Source organism: Cnephaeus nilssonii (genome assembly GCF_951640355.1).
Source record: "Cnephaeus nilssonii genome assembly, chromosome: X".
NCBI classification, from domain to species: Eukaryota; Metazoa; Chordata; class Mammalia; order Chiroptera; family Vespertilionidae; genus Cnephaeus; species Cnephaeus nilssonii.
The window spans coordinates 35,848,470-35,867,175 of NC_137071.1; the positions used below are offsets into that span (position 1 = coordinate 35,848,470).

An 18,706-nucleotide genomic window follows, 5' to 3' on the forward strand; every position below is an offset into this window, starting at 1 on the left:
TTTAAACCATTGAAGAGCCAGAATATAATTTAGTCCTCTGTATTATAGATATTTTTTGTTTTCGACCTTATGGTCTTATAAGACTTGGTGTATAAAGGCATTTTATGGAGATGGTTGAACGTTTATTATATTCCAGGGGTTTTCTCACTCTAAAGTGCCAACAGTAAACAAATTATATAGTCGTTCAATAGAATATTATGCAGCTACCAAGCATGATGTTTACCAAAAAATTTGAAGGAATGCTCATAGTTCCTTAAGCAACCCCTTTCTACCCATAATTTCTATTCCTTGCAGGTAACCAATATCAACTTTTGGCAATTCTTCTGGTATTTACTTACATATGTCCTTTCTACAATCTCATGTAGGAATTTACCCACACGCACACACACATTTTTCCTCATTTATTTTCTTAGTATATATTTTTCATAGTATTTACCTTAATTAATTTGGAGTGTTTCCTTTATTGTGAGTATGTAAATGTTCACACTGAAGCTATTTGAAATATAGTGATTACTTTTCCTTTTTTGTATACCTGTTTTGTTGAATAGTTTATTTTTACCACTTCCTCAGTTTCTTTTTTTTATTTTTATTTTATCCACTTCCTCAGTTTCTATGAACCTATCACTCATTCCCAAATTCTCTCTACAGAAATATAAATTCTTGTGTTCTGACACAGCAGGTTATCTATCAGTTGTTTTTTTTTTCCTTGAACCCATTCTTCTTGAAGTTCTCTGTCTTCTTGGTCCTGTTTTAGCTTCCTCAGTATCTTGCATCTATCTAATTTCTCTCCATACCTTCATTATGCTGTATTGTAATTGCATATCAGGTACCCCTACTACACGCAGTTCATGGGGCACTTTACTTCATTTAGATGTACTTAATGCTAATAAGAGTACTGAACATAATATGGACTGTTGAGTTATACTTAAATTTTCTACATTTACTCAGAAATCTGTAAATACCTTGAATACATTATTAATATGTGATTTCCATATTTACATTTATTCCTAATTCAGACTATTTCATTTTCCAGCATTAAGATTCTTCCTGGGCATATAAAGCTTCAATCTGATTCTTTAGACATGTCTTGTTTTATTCAGTAAGTGAGAAATGAATTCTCTGAACTCTTGATTGTTCAGAAAACTGCCTTAGGATTAAAAAGTCATAGTGTAATTAAAATATCTGTGAAACACGCATTACTAAAGAATTCATTCTATATTTTCATTTTCAGAGGACGATTATTTATTATTTCCACCAAAGCAGGATCTCTTGGCATTAATCTGGTAGCTGCTAATCGAGTGATTATATTTGATGCTTCTTGGAATCCATCATATGATATCCAGAGTATATTCAGAGTTTATCGCTTTGGACAAACTAAACCTGTATATGTATATAGGTTCTTAGCTCAGGTAAGTTTATAATTTATATTCTTATTCTTTTTTTCTTATTGTATTGTTGGGTGAAACAATATTTTTGGAATGCAGAACATATATGTATTAGAGAGGCAAACAAAGTTGAAAACATAATTCCTATACATAAAGCAGCAGCAGTCAGTTTTGGCATATCATGATTTTCTGTTTTGTTGTTCTTCCATATCTTGACATCTATAATGTCAACTTTCTCAGACTGAGATGGATTTGCATGGGTAAACATATTTAGCTTATAAAAAATTTTAACATAATTACAGATATCCCTTGTTCCCCCCCCCCCCCCTTTTTTTCCCCTTTACCTACCTCCCGGGCTTTACTCCCCCCAGCCCCTGGGGAGGGGGGGCGCTTCACCACACTGTTGTGTTCTTGGGCTATGCATATATGTTCTTTGGCTAATCCCTTCACCTTCTTTCATCCAGTCGCTCCCCACCTCTCTCCCCATAGAATTTTCTGGCTAGTTCAGGAAAGTTAAGCATTTATAGTTCTTTTACTTAGCATACATAGAAAACCCAATAACTAAATCTAAATTGCTTAAAGAAACAAAGGTCAAATGATCATTGTTTTTAGTGGCCACCAGAGTCTCTTATTTTGAGGAATGTGGATAAGAAGACAAAGTTAACTTATGATAATAGCAAGGAACATATAATAGTAAAGTAATTACCTTTAAATAAAAACTAAGGTATTAAAAGATACTGAATTTGAAGAAAAATAGTAAAATCAAAGAGGTGGATGCAGTTCAGAGTAATACAGGTTTATAGAATCAAGTTGCTCTTTTAACTGGTGCATCTGCTTTGGGAGCAGATGCTACCCTTTCTACCTTCCTAAAAATCTGGGTTTCTCAACCTGAGACTGGTTTTTATTGGTAGGTCCTTGCTCATTTGATGATCTTCTTTAGAACATGGTATAATTGGTAAATTACATTGTAAACTCCTTCCTATTATTTAAATTAAGAACTCCTTTTTGTTCTAGTTTAGAATGCTAAATATGTAATAGATATGACATTTTAACTACATTAATTTTCTGTCCTGAAATTATAGAAAGTAAGACTTGATATAAAGTCATTTTATAGTGATTACTGAGAGCTTAATATAGTCCATTGAAAAGTTATTAAGCTGCCCTCTTGCAATCTTACTTCAATACCCCCCAAATTCTTATTTTATGTACTCATTTATTTCTGTTTACCTTGGTATCTGACTGCTCTCCTACTTCTGCCAACTTCAGAAATATATAAAGCAACATATGAATCATATTAATAAGATAATAGAGAATGATTTTTGTCAAGGTAAACTATATTGAACAAATGAAATCTCTCATGAATTAAGTAGCACTGCTAATAAAATTTGCTTTATGGCAGATATTGCTATGACGTTTTGCCATTTCATATTAACCAATAACTATATTTCCACTTGATTAAGTTTTGTGTTTACATAGTTTACTTATTTATATAATGTTCCTTCTTTTTACAAAGGGAACCATGGAAGATAAGATTTATGATCGGCAAGTAACTAAGCAGTCATTGTCCTTTAGAGTTGTTGATCAGCAGCAGGTTGAACGTCATTTTACCATGAATGAGCTTACTGAACTTTATACCTTTGAGCCAGACTTACTAGATGACCCTAATTCAGAAAAAAAGAAGAAAAGGGATACTCCCATGCTGCCAAAGGTAAGCATCTTTAAATTAGTAGCTCAAAAAAATTCCAACATGGACTAAGGAAATTTTACTACTATAAATCTGACTACGGCTATATTTCAGAATTTTTCAAAGAGCATAATATTGTGTTTATTTTTCAAATATATATTTTTATTGACTTCATAGAGGAATGGAGAGGGAGAGAGAGATAGAAACATCAATGATGAGAAAGAATCAATTGTCTGCCTCCTACACGGCCCACACTGGGGATCAAGCCCATAACCCGGGCATGTGCCTTGAATGGAAATTGAACCATGACCTCCTGGGTTATAAGTTGACACCCAACCACTGAGCCATGCTGGTTGGGCCATAAAATTGTGTTTAAATGAAAGGGTGTGTGGTTAGTTCTCCACATGACAGTACAAAAAGATAGTGTAATCTGAAATATATATTTTATGCCAAATAAAAAGTTCAGCCCTGCAGGAAAAGGTTTCTGGGTAGAAACCTTAAAAGAAATTCAGGAGTGGGCAAAGAAGGTTTATAGTTGTTCGTATGGAAAAATACAAATAAATAAATAATAATACAAGAATAAACTCTGTGCTTTGTGTACTCACAACTGTAAAACTACTTTTGCCCACTCCTTGTATGGTTCTCTTTTAATAATCTCCAGTAGAGGGCGTACATAATTTTAAAATGTATAAGAAAATTAACTATCTCATCCTTAACATTCTTTGCTGTCGTACAGCAATTAAGAATCAGCAAATAAAAGTGTCTCTTACTTGATAGTTTTCATTGTCATAAAGTAAGTAAGACTTGGAAAAGGACCTTAAATGTAATCTAGTCAAACCCTCTCATTTTATAAGTAGGGAAACTTAGGGTCAGAGACATTCAGTGATTTGTCAATAGTTTTCAGCTAATAAGGGGCTGAGCCAGGACTAGTAATCTACATGTCATTTGGTCCATTGTCCTTAGATAAGAAAACATTTTTTAATATTAACATAGAAATGTAATATGACAGTAGATAACATTTTGACCCTTTGAACATAAGAGAAAACCATATGTTCTCTGATCTAAATAAGGAGTTTATATATTTAAACCTATTCTAGTTATCTAAAAAGCCATTGTGGGCATAATTGTTGGGGGATACTATTCCTGTTGTTTTGGTTTCAAGTTCAAGCACTTAAGGTTCCATATGCCTGTTAAGAGAATTGGGAAAGCAGCTACCATATTACGGTAACACTCTACCAAAGTCACTTTAGTCATTTGTGAAAAAATTCAAAAGTATTTTAGTTGCTCATATGGTTGGACACATTTAATGAAAGAAAAAGTTAATAGGAATAATTACTAATGCTAATATGAATCATTTATTTTTCCAATTAATTTTTAAGTAACTGCTGTTACTTTTAAAAATATATATTTTTTATTGATTTCAGAGAGTAAGGGAGAAGGAAAGAGAGATAGAAACATCAACGATGAGACAGAATCATTGATCCGCTGCCTCCTGCTCGCCCCCCTACTGGGGGTTGAGCTGGCAACCAGTAATGGAACCACAACTACCTGGTTCATAGGTTGATGCTCAACCAATGAACCACACCAGCTGGGCAATTTTTTAAAAAATATTTTAATTGAATTTATAGGTTAATAAAATTATACAGGTTTCATGTATACAATTCTTCATCTGTATATTGTATTTTCTCCAATTATTTTTTTAAAATCCTCACCCAAGAATATTTTTTCCATTGATTTTCAGAGAGTGGAAGGGAGGGGAGAAGGGAAGAGAGAGAGAGAGAGAGAGAGAGAGAGAGAGAGAGAGAGAGAGAGAAACAACACATCGATGTGGGAGAGACACAGCCATTGGTTGCCTCTCGCATGCACCCCAATTGGGGCTGGGGATTTAACCTGTAGCCCAGGTACATGCCCTTGTCCTGGAATTGAACCTGTGAACCTTGGGTGTGCAGGCTGGTATTGTAACCATTGAGCAACGCTGGCCTGGGCTCTCCAATTAATTGTTAATGTATATGTCAATTAAAGTAACATGAACATTAAGTGTTTAGAAATTTTAAAAATCCTTTGTCTATGTAAGCAAATATTTTTGTTTTTCTAATCATTGAACTTTTTTTCCATTTAAAGTTCACTGTTAGAGCATTTAGGAAAGAGTTTTTGTTACAGCATCTATCAAATTCACATGAGGATTTTAATCTACAAATTTTTATATTACATTTAAAATACTTTTAAAAAAAGAACCATTTTAGTTTTCATACCATGAAATATTGATAATGATTTGGCTTTCTTTCTTTTTTTAATATTTTTATTGATTTAAGAGAGGAAGGGAGAGGGGAAGAGAGAGAGAGAGAGAGAGAGAGAGAGAGAGAGAGAGAGAGAAACATCCATGATGAGAGAGAATCATGGGTCGGCTACCTACTGCATGCCCCCTACTGGGGATCGAGCCCACACCCTGGGCATGTGCCTTTGACCGGAATTGAACCCGGGACCCTTCAGTCCACAGGCCGACGCATTATTCACTGAGCCAAACCAGCTAGGGGCTTGGCTTTCTTTCTTAATTAAGAGGACCGATGCATGGAATTCGTGCAAGGGGCTCGGCCCTCACAGCCTGTCCCTAGCTGCCTCGGCCCTCACAGCCCCCCCCCCACCCCCCAGTTGCTCCAGCCCTCACAGCTCCGTGGCCCCACCCATGGTCGTTCCAGAAGGTCATTCTGCCATCTGGTCTAATTAGCATATTAGCTCTTTATTATATAGGATATAAAAGCCTAAGTGACTTCGATCAGTAGCTATGACATGCACTGACCACCAGGAGGCAGACACTCAACGTAGGAGCTGCCCCCTGATGGTCAGTGTGCTCCCACATTGGGAGCGCTGCTCAGCTGACCAATGGGCACCAGACGCCGCGCTCATGGCTGGCAAGCGCAGCTGCCTCTCCCGCGGACATTCCCTCCCCCTTCCCCACCTCCCTGCATGCCCCTCCCCCATCCGAACTGGGACTGGATTAGGATTGGGATAGGCATTGGGACTGACTGAGCATGAGCCTGTGGCCACTTCTCAGTCATGCGTGCACCAGTATCAACCTAGGACAGGCGCAGGTGACCGCAGTGGAGTGGCAGCGAGCCTATTGAGTGATGGCGGCGGCAGGTGCAGTGGGGCTGGGATGAGCGGGAGTGGCACAGCGCCTGGCCCGGGCTTGGGCTCCTCCCTGGCTGCCTACCACTTTGTGCACTACTACATTCCTTGGGGGATATAGGACTGCTGGTTTCGGCTGATCCCCGCAGGCCAGGCCAAGGGACCCCACCCGTGCACCGGGTCTCTAGTATTATTATAGAATGTGAGTAGGATTCTTCAATAGTCTTTAGAAATTTTTCTGTAGGCAAATAATTTTGTTCATAACTTTAAAAGCACACAAGCACAAATGGAACCATACCATAATACTCTTATGCAACTTGTTCTTTTCACCCAGATGTTTCTTTAACAACTTTCCATATTCTATATAATAAAAGCGTAGTGTGCAAATTGTCCCCTTGACCGGGAGTTCGTCTGGGAATTCAGCCAGGGATCGGGGCCAGCGGGGGAAGGGAGGGAGGCCCCGACTGGTGGTGGCGGCGGCAGGTGGCTGTGGGAAGGTAAGGAGGCCCCAGCCAGCAGCTGGCAGCCACTAGGGACCCTACCAGTGTACGAATTTCGTGCACTGGGCCTCTAGTTAATACATATACCTGTACCTTTTGTTGTTGTTAATCCTCACCTGAGGTTATTTTTCCATTGATTAGGGAGAGTGTAAGGGAGGGGGAGAGAAAGAGAGAGAGAAACTTCAGTCTGAGAGACACATCGATTGGTTTAAAAGCACATTGGTTTAAAAGCCTCCTGCACATGCCTCAACCAGGGCTGGGGACCGAGCCTGCAACCAAGATACATGCCCTTGATTGGAATCAAACCTGGGGCCCTTCAGTCTGCAGACTGATGCTCTATCCACTGAGCCAAACTGGTTAGGGCTACCTCTACCTTTTAAAAACAACTGCATAGTGTTTATTTGCCTTGTTTTGTTTAACTCTTGTATCTCTAACACCTTTCCTATCAATTACTTAATTGCACATATGTTTATGTTTATAATTTTAAGGATAGTGAAATCTGTTTTCAATTTGAGAAAGATCATATATTCAACTAGCACCGTGGTTGGCAAACTGCGGCGTGCTAGCCACATGCGGCTCTTTGGCCCCTTGAATGTGGCTCTTCCACAAAATACCACAGCCTGGGCGAGTCTATTTTGAAGAAGTGGCGTTAGAAGTTTAAGTTTAAAAAATTTGGCTCTCAAAAGAAATTTCAATCGTTGTACTGTTGATATTTGGCTCTGTTGACTAATGAGTTTGTTGACCACTGAACTAGCATATCTCCTAAAGTTTTACTTAACTTTAAACTTCAACTTTTATGAAAAATAGCCTGTAGTCAATAATATTTCTGATAGGAAGAAAACATTCCAATTTGAAAAGACGTGATTGACTTGAACTTATTTGTTAAATGGTAAATTTCTGATTGTATGAAATCTGTTTAATTCGATAAACATTTATTGATTATTTGCTGACTTTAGAGGTGTACTGTGAGGGTATACTAATAAGAACAAGACATTGTGTATGCTTTACACTTGATTTTAGCCAAAAGGCTGAGAAGTGATATGTTGTCTATGCTTTAAAGAAGATTTTAAAAATCAGCAGGGAAAGAAATGCTATTTAATCATTATAGGATGTCTGGAAATAAATGGTCAGTGTTATAACTTGGCATTCTGAGTCATAAAATATGTCATGCTTTTTCATTTATAGACTTTACTGTATTTTGATTTTGGTGCTGTTACCTTTGCTCAAGAATAAAAAGGAAAAGGATTATTAAATGCTACATTAGCACAAAGTGTTTCAACTCTCCCAAAGGTTTTTCCAAAAGGAAAATAATAGTTAACTTATGGATTTCTTACTGGGTTTCTTACTCTTTTGTCCAAATTACCTTCCTTAATCCAATAGCAACTGCAAAACTGATAGTGCTATTTTCATTTTTAAGGTGAGGAAATTAAGGCTTGGAGAGGTTATGTAACTTAACTAAGTTTATAAACTTAATTAGTGGTGAAGCTGGCTTTCAAACCAAATCTGCCTAACTTGAAAGCATGCACTCTTTATCATATTTTATTACCCCTAAATGGAGATTAGAAAGTTAATTCCAAGTACAAGAAATAAGGCAGAGGACCTGGGATTCCTAGAATTGAGTGGCATGTAGAATGCATTTTGTTTTAAATAAAGCTGGATTTTAAAAGATAGAATAATTTCACAGAAAATACCATTGTGTGATATAACTGTTAAGATTGTATAATATAACCAGTTTAGCTCATGGCTTGTAAATTCCTCAAACTTATAGAAAGCTATAAAGTTTACAAAGGTCTTTCTTATACATATTTAGTATCTGAAGAAACTGAAAGTTAGATAGTTTGTGATTACCCAAGGGTATATGGCCAATACATGTTAGAGCTAGAATTTAACCCAGTAGTTTTCAAATTGTATTCCAAGGTGCCCCCAGGAGATCTGCAGAGGTGGTCTGGAGCTACCATATGGCTCAGTGAGTACAGAAAGACCAGATAGGTAGCACTTTCCATCAGTTTTATTCGCTCCTTTTATCTCTTTTATATATTGGGTTGCAAGGTAAGATTTAATTTAAAGAGAGGCTGTTACTGCTTTTTAAAAAAATATGTTTTTATTGATTTTAGAGAGGAAAGGAGAGGGAGATAGAAACATCAATAATGAGAGAGAATCATTGATTGGTTCGGAGTTTGATCCCCGGCCTGGTTGGGGCCTGTGCAGGAGGCAACCAATGTGTCTCTTTCACATCAATGTCTGTCTGTCTGTCTGTCTGTCTGTCTGTCTCCCCCCCCCCCTCCTTCCCTTCCATTCTCTCTAAAAATCAATGGAAAAAATATCCTTGAGTAAGGATTAACAACAAAAATCAAAGAATTAAGGTACTGAATGTTTTTGTCCTAGTATAGTACCCCCCACTCCTCCCCTTATTCATGGTTTTGCTTTCCGCAATTTCAGTTACCCGCGGTCAATCATGGTCTGAAAATATTAAATTTCCCCCAAACATCAACATTTTATCAAGGCTGATGATCCAGGATAACCCAAAGCAGATGATTCTCCTTCTGATATATCGCCAGAAGGTCATTAGTAGCCTAACACTACATCACAATGCCTAAGTCATTCACCTCATTTTATTTCATCAGGTAGGCACTATATCCTCTCACATTATTACAAGAAGAAGGGTAAGTACAATACAATATTTTGAGAGACCAACCACATTCACATACTTGTAATTGTTCTATTTTATTATTAGTTATCATTGTTACTCTCTTACTATGCTTAGGTTATAAATTAAACTTTATCAAAGGAATGCATGTATAGGAAAAACAGTATATATTGGATTTGGTACTATCCACTGGGAGTCTTGAAACATTTCTCCAGTGGATAAGGGTGGACTACTATATATGGTTAAAAAACAGAGGATGGAGCATTCAGGTACAGTTTTAATGGAAAAAATCAGACTATTGGCCTATAAAATGATGGTTAGTATATATTAGGAAAGAATGAGGTGTAAAACAGCTTGGGCAAAAGGAAAGGTAAGTTATTTATATACCAGAAACAAGGTATGATGAATAAATTGGCCAGATGAAGAGTTGAAATTGGATGGGTAAGGTGGGGCCAGCTTATGGAGAGCCATGGAAAGTAAATGAAGGCATTTGAATTTAAAATAGTATTCATTATAAGTTTATGAATGGTGCTGTTGTATGTGAATGTAGGCTTTTGAAAAATTAGCTGGGCAGTAAAATGCAAGATGAGGACATATGATAGGGTAATGATTATGGAGTAAATCAAATTTCAAGAAAATAATTGATATAACTCAATAACTGATAATAGGTTTTAGCTTTTAATCTGTAGGCAGTAAATAATTTAATTAATGAAGCTTAGTTTTTCATTCATTGATTAAAAACTTTTCAGGTATCTGTGATGTGCCAATATTATAAGTATACATTGATAATTAAGACTAGGTTCCTGGTCCTAAGGAGCGTATAGTCTAATGAGTGTACTCTAAGCAAATAAATATAAAAATAAAAATTATGGTTTCTATAATAGATATCAGTACAGGCACCAAGGAAGGAATATTTGGTTCTTTCTTGGAAAAGTTTGGGATAGGGAACTGACTGATGTTGAAAATAGAAGTGGGTAGCTGTTTGCATTGCCATGAGGATAAAAGGTGAAGGTCCTTCAAGAACAGAAGCAAAGAAAAAAAAATGCATAAAATAGCATGGTGAATTTTAGGAGTCTCAAGTAGTTAAACATAAATAATAGAGTGTAAAGAAGTAGTGGTAGAGTAATGGTGGGTGTGAGAAGAGATGAGAACAAAGACTGACTATAGAAGTTAAAGAGTTTGTACATTGTGTTATATGTTTGGGATCTATTTAATGATTTTTAAGCACAGGACCAACATCAAATTTTCATTTTAGAAAAGTCACTTTCCGTGTTAGTGTGCAGAATAGATTGGAGTAAATAAAATGGATGTTAAGATACTTGTTTGTATGCTATTAAAATTATCCAGAGGAGAGGGGTAATGCAGTGTTGAAGTAAGGTGGTAGCAGTGGGATAAGAGAAATACCAGGCCCAATGTAGGTACTCTAAAAGGGGGAAGGTAGGGAGGACTCCTGCAATAATGTCAACATTAAAATTATTTTAAATAAAAAATATTGACTTTGTTTCCTAGGTTTATATTTAGAATATTATATAACTCTGTCCACTACTATTTGATTTGTATTTCCTTTAACAAGAATTTGAAAATTGGTCCTCTCTGAAAATGGGTACAAATAGGTGTTTTTGATGTTCTTAGTGAGGAATTTCTTGGTATTTCAGCCTGCTCTTAAAGACATTTCAAAGTTGGGTCCTATTATTATGGTACAATTGCAAACACCTTTTTATATATAATTTTTAAGATGAAAGACTGCTAAAAATGATACATTTTCATTTCCCCCTCAAATTGCTATTTATCTTAAAAAAAATGGTTAAATTGCATGCCTTTTTGAGTTTTCCCCCCGTTTTCCTATGATAGTTCTAAAGGTGTTTATTTGCAACTTACTTGATATGCAGTTATATCTTTCTGCCTTATCACTTCCTCTTTAAGTCATTATTATATAACTCCTCTTCCTGTATTTCTGTTCTTGTTTACTTTCTTCTACTTCTCCACTTTTCAGTTATATTTAATATCTCAGGCTCACTTTATTAACTTGTCTTTTACTTTTGCAGCTATTTAAAGGCAAGAATGCTATTCTTTGCTCCTTTTCTTTCATCCATAGTGAATTATACAATGTTAGCACATTTAAATGGCCTGTTTCAAAATTCTAGTCACCTTTACAGTGATATTTAATGACTTTTTATTGTTTCTTAATAATCATTGAAAGTGGTGTTAGAATTAGACTTACTTTTGCAAGCAATAAAATTGAAATGAAGTGATTTGTCTGTCACAGCAGGTGTGTGAAAGGTAGGGAACTAGAGCTTTAATTTGGGTCCTCAGTTGTATATACTGAATCAGCTATGTTAGCTCTATTCACCATTCCATCCCATGAATTATATTTTGTTAAATCCTCGCTTTGTTTTTTTGCTATTGTTGGTACTGCTGCTTTTGTGACCCTATTTTTTAATATACTGATTTTAGGATCTACCAAATCATGTCTATCAATAGTCTGTGCACATCTTTAGTTGTTCAGGGTAATAATATTCCTCTGCTGTTTTGAAACGACACCATGATTTACTAGTAAACTTATGAATAGTTTTAACACAAATTTCTAGTGATATAGGTTTGTTGAGTAATTCTTAACTGTTATTAAAATATCAAGATAATATCTAACATCTGGTAATGTTTACATAAATTATGTTAGGGCAGGTACCTTTTCTGTTAATAAACTTAGGAATTAGACAGATATCAGAGAAGAACATTTTGGTCAAGGTCATGTTTCATAATATGCTTAAGTGGGAATATAGCCTAAGCTCTGTACCCTTTATTAAGAAAATGAAAGTCAGTAAAACTGGCATAGAAATTTTTTTGCTCTTCCTTTTTCTGGCACTATACTACGTGTGTCTTTTTAAATGTGGGCTGTGTATTGGTAATTACAGGGAGAACAAATGAAGATTTAAAGTACCCAAAGTGAAGTTTTAGGTTTTTCTTCCTCCACCCTGATGTTGTGTACAATTTTCTCCCTTTGTCTTTAGTCCTTTATTCAATTTTAAAACCTCAAAGCATAGTTTAGTGAACAGAGATATTATTGTACAGTTTTATAAGCCAGCAGATGGTAATATAAGGCTTTACCTTATTCAAACTTAACAGAGAAATTTACTTCATTAAAATAATTTGATGTGAAGTGTAAAATAGCTAATCAACCTATTTCAGGAATTTGCATACATTTACTTTTGACAGTAAAGGTTCAAAAGGACCCATTTAATTGTAGGACAAGTAACCTATAGCATATTAACCACACGGTGGCATATGACCCCAATTTTTGTTGAAATGTACCTCTAAGGAGCCATGCAAGTATATCTGAGGTTTAATGTCATTGCCTCCTACTTCTCTGCATCTTAAAACAAGTTTATATATTTGTAGTCCCTGACATAAAAATAATCATCTGAATAAGAACAGATTACCAGAAATCATAATAAACTCTAGAGAAATTATTTTATTCTACCATTTATTTATAAGTTATAAAATATTTCCTAGTCAGTGTTTGCTGGGGTGGTTGATGCCAAGTAAAAAGAGCAAATGGTTTAAGTCCTGTCCCTTTCCCAAGTAACCTACCAACAACCATCTTTAGGGTGTAATTTTAGCAAGACACATAAGCTTTCCAAGCTTCATTTCCCTCAATAAGATAAGAAGATAGTAGGACCTACCTCACAAAGGAGATAATCCATGTAAAGTACACTGCCTAGCACATGCTATTTTGTTTCCATAATTATTATTAATACTAGAGGCCCAATGCATGAAATTTGTGCAAGAGTAGGCCTTCGCAGCCCCGGCTGCCTCGGCCCTTGCAGTCCTGGCTTCATCTGGAAGGTCATCCAAAAGGTCGTTTGTACAGTCGTTCCACTGTTTGGCTGTTCGGGCGATTTGCATATTATGCTTTTATTATTATAGATTGCTCTTCTACTCAGTTCATTTCCCTGAAATCAGTATAGACTTAAATGTCACAGGAGTCATATGAGGTCCTGATCCTTAGGAGAAGATTAAGCTTAGCTTCACATATTAGTAGAAGATTAAAAGTCATTTAGGGGCTGACCAGAGGCAGTAATTTCAGCTAGGTTGCATAAGAGACAGGTGCTTGAAGCTTGAAATCCTCTAGAAATAAATTATAATCAAGAAGGAATATAATGTTCAAATAACATATATTGATAATCACTTCAAATGATGTCACTATACATTTGTTTATGAAACTTTGCCCTTTCTAATATTCAAGGATTTTTCCATTAAATAATAATATGATTTTAGAAGAATTGTCTACCTTATAGCCAGTTGATACCTCTGTAGTAATTTTTTTAAATGAAGGGGTGCTTCTAATGTCCCTCCACAAACTGCAAAATAAAGACTTGTTAATGGACTAACCATAATTTTATTAAAGTGCTGCTCCAGCCCTGGCCACATAGCTCAGTTGATTAGAGTGTGGTCCTTACTCTAAGATTACAGGTATGCTCCTGGGTCAGTGCACATACAAGAATCAACCAATGAATGCATAAGTAAAAGGAACATCAAATCAATGTTTCCCTCCCTCCCTTCCTCCCTCCTCCTCCCTCCCTCCCTACCTCCCTACCTCCCTCCTCCTCCCTCCCTTTCTCTAAAAAATAAAATGAAAATTAAAGTGCTGCTCTGTATCTTATTTGATTGTATCACCTTATAATACAAAGAAAAACTTAAGGAGCCAAAGTCAACAAATATTTTAGGGAAATAGTTGTTGACCAATATTTGTTGACAATATATGACTAGACCAGTGATGGGCAACCTTTTGAGCTTGGTGTGTCAAACTTCGCCAAAAAACTGAGCATAACTCGGGTAGTGTGTCACTTTGAGGAAAAAACATTATTTCGCAAATGTTTCATCCTCGGCATGCAGCCGCCTCAGCAGCTGCGTGTCATCAGAAATGGCTACGTGTGTCAGTGCTGACACGTGTGTCATAGGTTCGCCATCACTGGACTAGACCATGGTGCCAGTGGTACCCCAAAATATCAGACTCCCTAACCCTGGCAAACTTCTACAGATCACTGAAAATGGAAACATCCAACATATAAGAGACCTCCTACTTGGCAGAATTGGGGGTGGAATGCAGATTTTCATTAGGGAAGATTTGGGGTAGACTTCAGGAAATATCTCTTTTTTTACTTTTTTAATGAATGTATTGGTTAATTATATAGGTTTCAGATATACAATTCTATAATACATCATCTGTATATTGTGTGTTCACCACACCAAGTCAAATGTTCTTCCATCACCATATATCCCCCTATACCCTTTTATACCTCTCACCACCCCCTTTCCCTCTGGTAATCACCATAGTGTTATCTGTGTCAATGATTTATTTGTTTTTCTATTGTTTTTTTTTTTAATTTGTTTTTTTCGCTTAATCCCTTTAACTTTTTCACCCAGCTCTGCAACCTCCATCCCCTCTGAGAGCTGTCAGTCTGATCTCTATCTATGAGTCTCTTTCGATTTTGTTTGTTAGTTTATTTTGTTCATTAGAGTCCACATATGAGTGAAATCTTATGGTACTTGGCTTTTGTCTGACTGTCTATTTTCACATAGCATAAAGCTCTCCAGGTTCACCCATGCTGTTGTAAAAAGATTTCCTTTTTTACAGCTGAGTAATATTTCATTGTGTAAATGTACCACACCTTTTTATCCACTCATCTACTGATGGGCACTTGGGCTGTTTCCAGATCTTGGCTATTGTAAGCAATGCTGCAATGAACACAGGGGTGTATATATTCTTTTTGATTGATGTTTCAGGATTTTTAGTATATATTCCCAAAATTGGTAATACTGGGTCAAAAGGCAATTTCATTTTTAATTTTTGGAGGAAACTGCATACTGTTTTCCATAGTGGATACACCAATCTTCATTCCCACCCACAGTGCATGAGGGTTCCTTTTTTTCCACATCCTCACCAGCACTGTTTTTTGTTGTTGTTGTTGATTTATTGATAATAGTCATTCTGACAGGTTGAAAGTGATATCTCATGGTTTTAATTTGCTTTTCTCTGATGATTAGTAATGTTGACTATCATTTCATATATCTACTAGAGGCCCGGTGCATGAAAATTCATGCACTGGAGGGGGGGGGGGTCCCTCAGCCCGGTCTGCTCCCTCTCATAGTCCAGGAGCCCTCACGGGCGGGAGGCGACCTGGCAATCAGGGGAAGGCGATGCCCCATCACACCTCTGCTGCTGCCACTGCCAGCAGTGCAAGCCTTGGCCGGCCCTGGTTACCTGAGCCTCAGGAGGCCGTGGGCGGCTGGGCAGCCGCCATCCGAGGCTTGCCTGCGCCTCGGGCCGGCCCTGGGCAGCTGGGGGACTGAGGGGACTGGGAGACTCCAGAAGCAGGCATGCGGAGCGGCCAGGCCTTACAGTGCCTGCTGCCCCAGGGGGGCTGAGGGGACTGGGCACTGCCATCTTGTGGCTATGGGTGCCCGCCATCTTTGAGGTTGTGGCAATCAGTTAGCATATTCCCTCCTTATTGGCTGTGGGCACCGCCATCTTTGCAATGGTGTGGAGGTCAATTAGCATATTCCCTCTTTATTAGATAGGATTGGAGAACTGTCTATTGCCAATTTTTAAATTGGATTGTTGTTTTTGGTGTTGAGTTTTATAAATTCTTTCTAAATTTTTGATATTAATCCCGTATTTGATGTATCATTGGAAAATATGTTCTCCTGTTTAGTGAGTTTTGTTTTCATTTTATTGATGATTTCTTTTGCTGTATCAAACCTTTTTACGTGGATATAGTCCCATTTGTTTATTTTTTATTTGTTTCCCTTGCCTGAGGCATTATATCAGAAAAAGTATTGCTATGAAAACGGTCCAAGGTTTTACTGCCTATGTTTTCAATGGATTAAACATTTGAATCTGTAATCCATTTTGAGTTCATTCTTGTGCATGGCATAAGAAGATGATCTAGATTCGTTTTTGGACACATATTTGTCCAATTTTTCCAACGCCATTTATTGAATAGACTATATTTATCCCATTGTGTGATTTTGCCTCCTTTGTCAAATATTAATTTACTATAAAGATGAGGATTTATCTTTGGGGCTCTCTGTTCTGTTCCATTGATCTATATGTCTGTTTCTATGCCACTACCATGCTGTTTTGATTACTATGGCCTTGATATCAGGTAGCATGATTCCTCCTGTTCTTTTTTCTCAAGACTGCTATGGCTATTTGGGGTCTTTTGTGGTTCCATATAAATTTGTGGAATATTTGTTCTTATTCTGTGAAATATGCCATTGATGTCTTGATAGTAGTGGCGTTGAACCTATAGATTGCTTTGGGTAGTATGCATATTTTAATGGTGATAATTCTACCAATCCATGAACACAGTATATGCTTCCACTTATTTGTATCTTCTTCAATTTCTTTTGTCATTGTCTTATAATTTTCCAAGTACGGGTCTTTTAACATCCTTGGTTAAATTTATTCCTAGGTATTTTATATTTTGATGTAATTATAAATGGGATTGTTTTCTTAGTTTCCCTTTCTGATAGTTTGTTATTGGTTTATAAAAATGCAACTGATTTCTGGATATTTACTTTTGTATCCTAATGCTTTACTGAATTCATTAATTAGTTTTATTAGCTTTTTTGGTGGAATCTTTAGTATTCTCTGTATATAGTATCATGTCATCTCCAAATAATGACAGTTTTATTTTTTCCGTTCCAATTTGGATGCCTTTTATTTCTTCTTCTTGTTTCATTGCTGTGCCTAGGACTTATAGTATTATCTATATATATAAAAGGCTAATATACTAAGTGTCCTTCCCTCCATCCAGGTAATGACATCATGTAGCAATGCCCAGCTTCCTCTCCCTAGTGACTAGCAACTAGCCTCCTTGCAGTTTCTTCAGCCCAGGAACATGACTTGCTTTATAGCCAGGTGGAAACACTTTACACTGTAGCCAAATGCCTGTAAAGCATTTTCCCATGCCTCATCTCATTTGATCATCACAGAAGCCCTGGAGTAGGTAGATAGGAGACTCGGTGGAATCCAATTTTCTTTTCATTAGCCGGAAAAAACTGAGGCATGCAACATGACAGGAAAAGAATTCAGAGTAATGGTCGTACATTTCATAAACCAGATGGATGAGAAAATCAACAACCTATGCAAAAATCAGAAATAAATCAAAAGTGATATAGCTACAATCAAAAACGTCATGGAAGGTTTCAATAGTAGACTAGAAGAAGCAGAGGACCGAATTAGTGAGAAGATAAGGCAGAGAAGCCCAATCTGAACAGCAAGTGGAGAAAAAAATTAAAAAGCAGGAGGAGAGCCTAAGGGAGCTTTGGGACAACACAAAACGAAGTAACATATGTATAATAGGGGTGCCAGAAGGACAAGAAGAGCAGCAAGGTTTAGAGAATCTATTTGAAGAAATAATGACAGAAAACTTCCCAGATATGGGAAAGATAAAAGTTACACAAGTACAGAGAGTCCCAAGCAAGATCAATCCCAAAAGACCCAGACCAAGACACGTCATAATTACAATGGCAAATGTTAATGACAAAGAGAGAATCTTAAGGGCTGCAAGAGAGAGACAGAGTGTTACTTACAAAGGATCCCCCATCAGATTATCAAATGATTTCTCAACAGAAACACATCAAGCTAGAAGGGAATGGAATGAAGTATACAAAGTGATGCAAAGCAAAGGTCTGAAGCTAAGAATACTTTATCCAGCAAAACTATCAATCAAAATTGAAGGGGAAATCAGGAGCTTCTCAGATAAAAAAAATGCTAAGGGAGTTTATCACTACCAAGCCAGCGATGCATGAAATGCTAAAGGGAATGCTGTAAAAAGAAGAAATAGAAAGGGAGGAAGGAACACAGGCATAAAGTACAGAAATGGCTACAAACAAGTACCTATCAATAATAACATTAAATGTAAATGGATTAAATGCTCCAATCAAAAAACTTCGAGTGAGTGAATGGATAAGGAAACATGACCCATACATATGCTGTCTACAGGAGACTCACCTCGGAACAAGGGACTCACACAGACTGACAGTGAAGGGATGGAAAAATATCTATCAGGCAAATGGAAATGAAAAACAAAAGGGGGGTAGCAATACTTATATCTGACAAAATAGACCTCAAAGTGAAGACCATAACAAGAGACAAGGAAGGCCACTTCATAATTCTAAAGGGATCAATTAAACAAGAGGATATAACTCTGGTAAATATTTATGTGCCCAATGCAGGAGCACCCAAATACATAAAAAAACTTCTGGAAGATATCAGGGAAGAGATTAATAGCAACACAATCATAGTAGGAAACTTTAATACCCCATTAACATCACTGGATAAATCCTCTAGACCATT

At 36.8% G+C, this 18,706-nt stretch overlaps 1 protein-coding gene across 5 annotated transcripts in view; it reads left to right on the forward strand.

The window, feature by feature from the left end:
- Positions 1-18,706, forward strand: part of ATRX (ATRX chromatin remodeler) — a 284,854-nt gene that overhangs the window by 232,985 nt on the left and 33,163 nt on the right. For all 5 annotated transcript variants that reach the window (XM_079765243.1, XM_079765244.1, XM_079765245.1 and 2 more), the window contains 2 exons: positions 1,232-1,409; positions 2,899-3,093. In XM_079765243.1, coding sequence (XP_079621369.1) covers positions 1,232-1,409; positions 2,899-3,093 — 373 coding nt within the window. The remainder of the gene's footprint in view (positions 1-1,231; positions 1,410-2,898; positions 3,094-18,706) is intronic.